Source organism: Epargyreus clarus, unplaced genomic scaffold, assembly GCF_041222505.1.
Source record: "Epargyreus clarus isolate Ecla_fem2 unplaced genomic scaffold, WU_Ecla_fem_2.2 ptg000011l, whole genome shotgun sequence".
Lineage (NCBI taxonomy): Eukaryota > Metazoa > Arthropoda > Insecta > Lepidoptera > Hesperiidae > Epargyreus > Epargyreus clarus.
The window spans coordinates 982,484-993,418 of NW_027332219.1; the positions used below are offsets into that span (position 1 = coordinate 982,484).

Sequence of the window (10,935 nt, forward strand, 5' to 3'; positions counted from 1 at the left end):
TGTGAGATTCAAAGGGTTTGATCCCCGGCCAGACAGACACCTGAATGATGAATTTGGATATCCGTTCTGAGCCTGGGTATTTGTAACCACCACACAAGGAATCCTGGTGTGGGGCTGTCAGCGTTGAGTGTGTTAAAAATAAAGATAATTATTTCTTATGTATTTATAGTATTTCTTGAGGTCATTCAGAGATACACTGCTGCCCTTAACTCCTCTGACACGCTAGCAGTTAACAGCGGCTAAACGCGCGGATAGAGCTTTTCCAATTTAATATCCAACCTCTTGAAATTGTACGCACTTAACCGTCACAAAATGAAGATGCGAGCCGCGGTTAGCCGTCCCCGTAAATAAACGTTAGTATGTAGGAAGCGTAACATATTAATTTTAATGTCGTTTATAAAGTCTTTATACTTTTTAGCAGATCTATTGCTTTCTTCAATTGCAAATAGGGCTTACAGTACTGTGATGATGTGTGTATGGTAATAGTCCTACATTTCCTGATTCGATGTACTTTAGTCCTCAGGAGTGAAAACGCATTTGTGATCGACTTCAGATTCTATGTGCAGTTAGATACAGATGTCCATGAGCTGCAGTGACCGTTTAACATCAGGTCGACAGCATGCTCGTTTGCTACTCCTTCTTATACCTACATACTATGTAAAAAAATCAAGTGTTTATTTTTTCAAAAGATAGAGCCCAATGATAGAATGTACGAACTTCTCTTGCTGTAACTATATTTGTGTACTAAATTCTTGCAATAAATAAATTTCATTTCATTTCAGACAGCGGAGGCTTAGGAAGAGGTTTCAGTTTTTATACTACGGAACCCTAAATATTTGTTGTTATAGCGCCCACCCTTATATATACTGTGTAAAATATTCAACTGTCTATCTATTACGGTTTCGGAGATAGAGCTCTCAGACAGTCAGACGGACAGACAGGGGATTCTTAGGAATAGGGTATAGTTTTTATCCTTTAAAAATCAAATATTACGGTTCAAGACATAAGAGGCCGGTGACAGATGGACGGGCCGTTTTTACCCTTTGGATAGGGAACCCTAAAAAACAAATGTATATATATTACGGTTCAAGAGATAAAAAGCCTGTGACAGATGAACGGGCCGTTTTTACTCTTTGGGTACGGAACCCTAAAAAAATCCTTCCTTACGAAGTGACTCACCATTTAGGCGTGACCTCAACATCGATGCGGTGGTAGGAGGCGGTGTACTGGAACTTCGCGGCTCGCTTGTTCACGCGCTGCAGACGTTTCCACACGGACGCCATGGCGAGCTACACTGAAACGATAATAGTAGTTGGTTTAGACAAATCGCTCTAACGTGCTAAAGGTTCCGGGTTCAATCCCCGGCCAGTCATTAGCTAAATGATAATTTTAGATTTCTGTTTTCTCTGAGTGTGTGTGTATTCGTCTATGTATAAATGTCCATGGCACCCACGGGCTACAACACAGGGAATCCCAGTTTGGGTATGTCAGCACAGCAAGAAAAAGCGTCTTTTTCATTTGCGAAAAAAGAATGTTTTTTGAGTTCATATAATCTATAAGACAGGCTATGACGTAAACGACTTTATGAATTTTAACATATGAGGTGTCAGTAGACTCGACTTGGTAACACATTAAAAATTTAAACAGTCAAAATGGTGTCTTTACTTGAATTTTTACGCCGTCATGTGCTTACTTTACGTATTTACACAGTGGATTCCACGTATTCGAAAACATGTAAGTTTTATCAAAGTAAAAAAAATAAGGTGGACTTTCGTGTCGCGAACGATGCGACTATCGCGTGCATCAATCGCACCGATCGGAAGTCTACCTTTACACACACCATACCAAGTTATGAACGCTTTAGAATACGTCATACGGCGTAATAAATTATATTTCATGGTAATATAATATAATAATATAATTTACGTTATCAAGTCTTTTACAGACTTTATATATTTTTTCAGTCCATTCTGATTTCGTTTAATTCGTCATAACTTATTTTATAATCGTTCCAATTGACCTAGCTAGGCACTGTTAACCGCTAACTTACTAAAAGTGGCTGACGTAAGCTTATTATAAAAAAGAAAGGTAGAAACTCTTATTAAATAATCTTTTATTAGTCGTTAGAAGATTAATATTGTTTAGTAATATCAATTATTGTAAGCAATTTATAAGTTCAATTGTTAAATTTGTTTTCCAAGTCCAATAGTGGGACTATGGATTAGGGTACCACCACCCCAATCGATCTAGGCTAGTGATGGATTATAGAATAAGCAAATCTCATTTACAACATCGGAGTAGTAAAGGAATCAAAGCTCCTTTACTACTTCTCCTCCTTACGTGAAAGCCTTTACTACTTCTCTTAAACCTGTGACCAACTCCATATAGAAAAGGGGTTCTACCTGAAGCCAATCACAAATGCATTGCCATCCCTAAGGACTACGACAGTCTTTTTTTGTTTAACCTAACGTGATTAAGCAGGCATGCTACCTGATAGAAATGTCTATAGACATTTGCACCAGAGAAGTCGCCAATGCATCGCCGGCTTTGTATGAGAGCTCTTTTTGCACCTTTTTTGAAGAGCCCCATGTGAGCGAACGTGTAAGATGTGGAAGCTCATTCCACATCTTACACGTTCGAGGCAACATCGTCCATACAAGTAATCTTATATGTAACTCACCGGCATCCACATTCTTTCACAGAAACACAGAACTGCCTCATTCTACAAATAGGTGTGGCGGTGGTACCACCCTGGTAAAACCATACTGGTTTCCTTTTAAAATAATATAAGATACATTTCTTCACCGATGCAGTGAAGTCAGAGTTCCTCATGTTACAAAATAGATTAAGTTACGCATCGATGAGTCAATCGGGGCATTTTGTACAATAACACAACATAATATATAATGTATATTTGAGATAAAAATGGCATAGGAAGGACGTGAAGTCAGCTGCTATTTATAATTTATGTAAATACAGTTGACACGATATTAGTATCACTGTATGTTATAAGGACATTCACATATTTCTGCCTAATAACAGCAGTGTTATGCGCTGCTGTGTTCTGGTTTGAAGGGTGTAAGGGAAGTGGTAATGGAGACATATTATCCGAGGCATTCCAGCTTAGTCCTCCGGGGTAGCGGCGCATTTGTGGCCAACCTCAGGTAGGAAACTAATCTTATCTCAGGTTGATTACAGAGGTACATGGGCGGCAGTAGCCACTTACCATCAGGTGGACTGCATGCTCGTCTGCTACTCCTATATTACAAAAAAAATGTTTAAAATACTCATTTATTAATTACGTAGTATTAGTTACTAATACGTATTTGTTTTCAAATACGTTTTTTACTTGTCAAGAATTTAAAAAAAAAGATGATAAAATCATCCTCTTGTGGCTTTATTCAATTTCAAGGCGGTGAAGTATCTTTCTATTTTTTTACTTATCAAAATATGAAGACATAACATTCACAGTACAGATTATACACCGATCTCGTTTAGTCACTAGAAAAATGCGAGTCGAATTAGGAAATGGCGGGTTCCGGATAAGCCTTTTTTATTTAATCTCTATTTTTATAATTTGATATCATTGCAGATATGATAAAAGTTAATGCGCTGTTTAACTGTCTAAATGGTTTAATAGATAGGTCGAAATACGTATAGCTTTTGACGTTAGAACCACGGAACAGAAAAAGACGTTAGAACCATTTATGGTTCGTCTTCGGAGGCACCACCGCCACACCTATTTCTGGTTTTCTTTCTAATAAGTGTTAAGCGCTGTTTTGTTCCGGTTTGAAAGGTGTGGTAAGGGGGACGTAGGTCTCCCTACCAAAATATCTGAGGCGAGATTTATCTGAGGCGGTCCATCACGAGCAACGCGTCTGGGGCGGATCTAAGGTAGGCAGGTCTGGGGTAGATTACCATCTGTAATACATGAGCCCTAGAACAGATTAAGGGGGAGACAATGGTGGTCCACCCCAGGCCTCTTGTCCTAGGAGGCCTTCAAATGTCTACGAGTTCCTTTGTAGACATTTGTAAAAGCTTGTCAAATTAAATCAACATCTTAGAGTAGGGGCATCATTCAACATTTCGGCCGCGGGCCTCCGACGAGCTTAGTTAGGAGGCTCCAACGAGTTAACTTAGCCAATGCGCCGCAGTAGACACTAACCATTAGGACCATGCTTGTTTTGCAAATAAAATATTCACATCCCACTAATGTTCCAGTGGCGATGCCTAGGGAGCACCGCTAGCGCCTCTCTTTTCCCGACTAAGATCTCGCGAGGATTTTGCGATCCGACGTCGGCTGTACAGTCCCCGAGGACTAAAGCTTAATAGGGGGTGTTTAGTGGGTAGGCATCCCTTAAGTATGAGTCCCACACTCTCCAAACATCGTCGCGATCTCGATAATGATACAAGCATCCATCTCCCTCTAACGCAAGGTTGCTCTGGCTCATTTATCGTATGGGCGTAAAAAAAGTCCCACTAGTTTGTTGTCTGTTGCGCGATTATCGGCGCACACGCACTATCAGCAGGCGCTTCTGTACCGGAAGCTGTTTACCCTGATAACGTATCACTTGGCACTTTGAACGAAGCTTTGCATACAATGTCAGAACCCTTTTATAGATAAACCCCAAACACAGTATACTTGACCAAGCGACCTTCCATAATTAAAAATAATTTACCGATAGTTTTGTTGTCTTCGTGTTAAAAATGTTTAGTTATTTCTATCCAAACAGTAAAATACAAAATTTCATAGTACATATTTGCTTAAAAGTTAACGAATTTTTGAAAAAGTATATGTATTTTTTTAAAATCGAGTCTTTTCCTCTAGTTTGTCAATTGTCATTACTTCACAGAATTTGATGTTTGTAAGCCACTCTATCAGATAGTAGTTTTTTTTTTTCAAAATGAACTTGTTGAGTTTCCAGCTAAGAAATAAGCAATTTTAAAAAACTAATCATGCAGTTTTAGTATTTATCTAAATTGGCCTTACAACTCCTTTCTATTGAAGACCTATTTGAAAAATTCACCTTGTATATAGATTAGCTATGTCAGTGTTGCATATGAACTATGCAGAGTTCCATTACCTTTAAAATGCATAAGTAATTAGTATATATGTACGAACATAGTAGTATAAACATTCATAGAAACTCATCAATTGACATGCAACTCATGCATATATTATTCTAAATGAAGATACTCAAAGCAAATCAATTGTACAATGAGATCTCAATAGATAGCAGTTATTGATTATTTATGCAACATATACAACTGTATATATCATTAACACAGATATGAATTGTTGAGATTGATAGTAGTAATGTTATCACTATAATATAAACTGCATATTTAAAAAGTATTATTATTGGATAGTTAATTGTATCAAGTGTTACTTTCCAGAAATCCATGCTATTTTATTTATTTTCCATGATTCTATATGCATGCTATTATGCTTTAATCCTAACTTAATATTATTATTGGGTTTATAATTAATCTAATTCTTAGTGGATAGAAGGAGAGGGATAAGCTAGGGAACATTTTTTAAATGGCCTACATTACAAAATAAAATTTTAAATGGCCTACATTATTTTTGTGTATTATTTTAATAACAGAATCTAGAAGAGTTTGTTCCAGGACCTTTATTTTTTTTACCTAATTGTCTATCGACTCATAATCATCACCTTAATGAGGCATAGCCCACCATGCTGACCAAGTTGGTTGCTGGTAAATTTTAGAACATTTTTTTAAAGAACTCTCAGGCGTGAAGGTTTTCTCACAAACTTACTTTTCACCATAAAATTGATCATTGATTTTTATTACGAACATAACTTTGACAAATCAGGATGCCTAGATTTTGAACTTCAGACTCTCAGTTTCAACCACTACCCTATCACTACTTGTGTAGTATACACATACACAAAACTAAATAAATATACACATACAACTACAATAAAAGAAAGTCAACGAAATTTAATAAATTGACTCTGCCTACAAGATACAACTGATAAAACATAATAATAAACCCACACCCACTTCAAATACCAATGCAGTAAGTATTAGCAAAGATTGGATGACCTCATATGATCCTATGACCGTGTTATGGCACTTTACACACAATTATTATTAGATTAAGATCTTTTTTAGATAGACATGCAATTTGTATGTTCAACATGTGACTAGGTTTTTTAGTTCAATCAGTCGGAACCTAAATTAAGTGTTATCTAGACAGGAAAATATGGTTTTTAAAACATGTGTACTAAAAATAGTTTTTGTGGATGCATTCATGAAAATTTGTCCATAACTAACAATGGAGGGTTCTGTATTAATATAGAGCATGTTTTGAATTCATTTTCATTTTTAACTTTACTTGTTTTAACTGTAAAAGAAAATCCTTATTTTTTTAAAGAGTATTGTTAAATTATCATAGTATACCACACCATATCAAAAAAAATGTTATTTTACAAACCATATAATGATGATGTTAAAAAAAAAATTCGGAACATCATTATATCTAATATATAAAATTCTCATGTTACACACAATGTTAGTTACCGTACTCCTCCGAAACGGCTTTCCCAATTTTGACCAAATTTTATATGCACATTCAGTAGGTCAGAGAATCGGCTACTATTTATTTTTCATACCCTTAAGGGATAAGGGTGGTTCACCCTTAACATTTAAAAAACGGGTCAGCTAGTTTATATTATAAAATTCTTCTATACTTTGTTTAAGCATGTACCTGTGTTAATAATTTATATACTAACTATATATATATATATATATATATATATATATATATATACATCCCACAAACATTCCTGCGTCCTTCTATTGCCAACTTATCATTTAATGTTGCGTCCATCGCGTTTCTGTTTCCGTATACGGACGCAGTTTTGCAATCGCCGTGAGTTTTTGGTAATGTACTGTGCAGACATCTATGCTACTTAATTTCAATTTTTGTTCGGACGCACTTTTGTTCTAAGAGTGAAATTTTAATTCGCAACTTAGCCGCACCTCGTTGGAGGCGCTGGATGCGCCTACGTATATCTCCTCTCCTCTGTACCTCACCCCTTAAACGTATATTTTGAACCATCTGAACGACTGTTCCGCGTCCTAAGTATTTTATGGATAAACTGGTTCTAACCGGTTATTCTCACCTGTGCTCCTTAAAGGTGCCTCTTTGCTAGGAATCTATGTCTCGATGGAAAGTTTAATCTTCATAACAGAAATAAATTATCAATTAATTTCGTAGGTATTTAAGCACTTCTGCGAAACGTGTATTTGTTTCGCATTTCATAAAAAAACAATATTATAATTACTAATTAATAGCAAACTAAACAAACAAAAAAATAAGATGAAGTTCGTTCGCGCAATTTTAGATGTTTGTAGTTTTTTTTAATTGTTTCTTTCACAAGTGCAGTAAATATAAACAAAAGAGCCTTTATGAGCTAAAATAAATGGTAAATTATATTAAATTTATTCTTAAGTATATTCAGGCACCTAAAGCATTAAAGTCGGTCATGTCCACTTGAAATACCACAAGAGCAACCGAACATCAAGATTTTCAGTATATTATGAAATATCCTTTTATTAAGTACTACGCAACATTTAAATCTTGGTTAGCATGTTTTTTCAATGGTTGCTTTATAATAGGTTCTACGGCGATGCATATGATGCTTATATGAGTTTGTGTCTTTATCAGTACTATATTCTGTCTTCCTTTGATTCTGATTACTGAAATCTTTGGTTTTACAGTTTTTGTTCTTTCGGTTAAAATTTGAATGGAAATATTTTCTAATCTTGAAATACTTTTCGCAGTAATTATAATTAGGGATGCTGTTGTGTCTTCCACAAAGAGCGCACTTTATAAACTAGTGAAAAATAATTTCTGAGTCACTACTTTCTGAATTCGTCATGTCTGAATCCACCAAGCTGAACTTTCCTGGTGACATCGAATTTTTACCAGTCAAGAGCTCTGACTCTCTATGACTGTCGTTACTCAAAGATGTTTCAGTATCGCTGCATACTCCAGAGACTCTCGACGGAAGAGCTACGACCCCGGGATCGATCTGATCTAGCTCATCCTTCAATTATCAATAGAGAAAATGCACAATTTTATTTTATTATTTTAAATCACTTATCACTTCGTCTTAACGTAGTAAAAATATAAACAATGTTATTAGTGTTTCAAATATTTTTTTTTTAATTATTACATAGTGTTTTTTTTTTCCGTTTCAAAATAAGTGAAAATACGAAAAAGATGGTGTAAGATAGGAAACAGATAAAGTATCTCTAAAATCGCATTAACATTTGCATTTACTGTAACAAACAATAATTTTAGGTAAATAATTTTAAAATATTGCATTCATCATCTACTTTGTTTGGTACTTATTGACATCTATATGATACACTATCATTTGAAACACACAAAATGCATTAAAATCTATTAGAATATTATAAAGATTAAGATAGGCGAATGTTAACAACATTTAAGTTATGATCAGTTAAATATTTCTGAATTGACCTAAGCATAAAAACTCGTTTATCCATTTTTGCATATTTTTGGTAAATAGTCCGATTGTGCTTTGACAAAACTACTTTCAATCATTGTTCTTGATTATTTCTTATATAGAAAATCGCACTAGGTAATAGTAAAAACTGCAGGAATCTTAATAAAAACATTTTTTATCTCAAACAGTATGAATATCGACGCCGACGTGCGTGACGTCATGTTTCGATTCGACCAATGGCAATGCGTTTTGCAAATTTGAATTTCGCTCGCATAATTTACGATTTTTGATTAAAGTTTTAATCAATTTTATACGAAATAAATAAAAAAAATTGTTGAGATGTAACTTCAGGACCATAAAGTGCCGAGGAAAAAAAATAACAAGAAAATCTAAATCACATGCATATTCCCTATTATAAATTAAAACAAAAAACTGAAGATGGGAAGTAAATGTTTAGACATTGCTAATAACAAAGAGGTCGTCTGTTTTTAAGGGATGCCTTTAATGAATAAAGACAATATACAAGTTTTCAAACATCCGTTCCCTAAAAAATTTACCGGAGTTTATTTCGTACGTACGTAGGTAGTTCTTCAAGGACACTTTGGCTGTATACCTACATTTTCGAAGCATTGACCTCTAATGGAGGCAACATTGGCGGCGGAGTATTTGGATGTAATATGGAGGGCGAAATGAAAAATGTGTATAATGTCATTTTTGTCAGTTATGTCTAAATAAATGTGAGTAATGTCATCTATGTAATGTATTAAAGAATATACACAGCAACTATAAGCAAAAAAGAGAAAATAAGTAGAGGACGCAGAAATGCTGGTCTGTGGAAGGACGCAGAAATGATACCGGGATTTAAATATATATATATATATATATATATATATATATATATATATATATATATATATATATATATATATATATATTTATATACATGATACTTTAATGTAAAAATAAATACTGTAATTAAATCACCCCTTAGTTAACTTGTACCTTTTTTAAATGTACTCATGGACATATTATTAAGTGATAGACATTATTCATGAATACCTGAACATTACATTACACGAATACAGACTCTGTTACTAGCAGACACAGTATGATATTCTCTGTTATACATTCTGTTGGGTTAAGTGATTTGACCTCTTTGAGGATAACAGTCAGCTTTTTACATCTATTTCCTGTTTCTCTTGAAGTAAATAACAATATGACTGAAATTATGACTACATAGTACATTCTGTAGTTTTATAATGTTTTGCAAAACAAAATTAACTAAGTCATTACTAATTTTAGATGTTTACACATAAATGTTTATGATATTTTTTGCTTTGGATTTTTTTGTCAAAATAACAGCTGCTCCAGTACTTAGATGCTTTTAAAATTAGTCAAAAAAAAAGGTTTTGACTTTGTGTAAATAAGTATTTTATAAGATTAAGATATATGGTGGTTGTTTTATGTCAAAATTAATTTGTTAATTTGGTTAATTGTTAATTTAAATAATTAATTGTTAATTTTATTGAGTTTGGTGAATGTGGGTTGGACATTCAACAAGAACCTTAAATGAAGAATGAAATTATTTTATGTACAATTATTGCACTTGTCTTTTTAAGACCAGTGAGTAATTTTATTATAACTTGAAATGCTATATAATTCCATATCACATGATATATTTATAAAATATATATTAATATTAGTTTAAAACATTTATATAAAATGTATATGAGCTTCATTAATTTATAAATATTCAAACTAAAACAAATATCAAGATATAGTATATCAACAAACACAACTTGCTCAGTTCAAAGTGCCTTAAATAGTCTGATATCAAAAGCTTAAGAACAATGCAGTTCCCTTTGAAGACCCGACAAAATAAATATAGGCGCAATTAAACTCAAGGGAGGGAGTGTAAACAGTGCATCATTCAACCCGAACAAACACCATCGTACGTAGTACTCGAGCTAAAAATAAAACCCACTTGGAAGCCCTACCACTTAATTTGTACTTTTGTCAAAATTACATCATTATAAACTAAAGATGATTTAATCGCATCCGGGTCAAAAATCCCGCCGTCTCACTAATTAATAATGAATAAACAACACCCTTGATAAAGACCACCTTCACATTCACGATCCAACTTACCTTACACAGCTAATTATTAAGGATATGTCCGCATCAGAAATTCATTGCCACATAAAACTACCGTTGCAACCACTAACACTGAATCACTGAACTTTCCTGTGCCTGAGACCACAAATCACGAAACCTTTTACAGAAGGCGTTTATTTTTTACGTAAATTTATCAAACACTGCAGTGAATTTCTGTCCATTTTTTGACGTTTCAGCAAAATGGTGTTGCTTGCTACAAAGTTATTTGCATATCCGATGTTGCTACTACTGCGAAATGAGTATATTTAAAATA

The 10,935-nt window shown here is 34.1% G+C and overlaps 1 protein-coding gene across 1 annotated transcript in view; it reads right to left on the reverse strand.

Annotated features, from left to right (window-relative positions):
• The window catches only part of Ehbp1 (Eps15 homology domain containing protein-binding protein 1), a 32,926-nt gene extending 22,068 nt beyond the window's left edge, over positions 1–10,858 (reverse strand). The window contains exons 1-2 of the mRNA XM_073077704.1: positions 10,656–10,858; positions 1,180–1,294 (exon numbers count right to left, since the gene is read on the reverse strand). Coding sequence (XP_072933805.1) covers positions 1,180–1,283 — 104 coding nt within the window. The 5' untranslated portion in view covers positions 1,284–1,294; positions 10,656–10,858. The remainder of the gene's footprint in view (positions 1–1,179; positions 1,295–10,655) is intronic.
• Between the last annotated feature and the right edge of the window lie 77 nt (positions 10,859–10,935).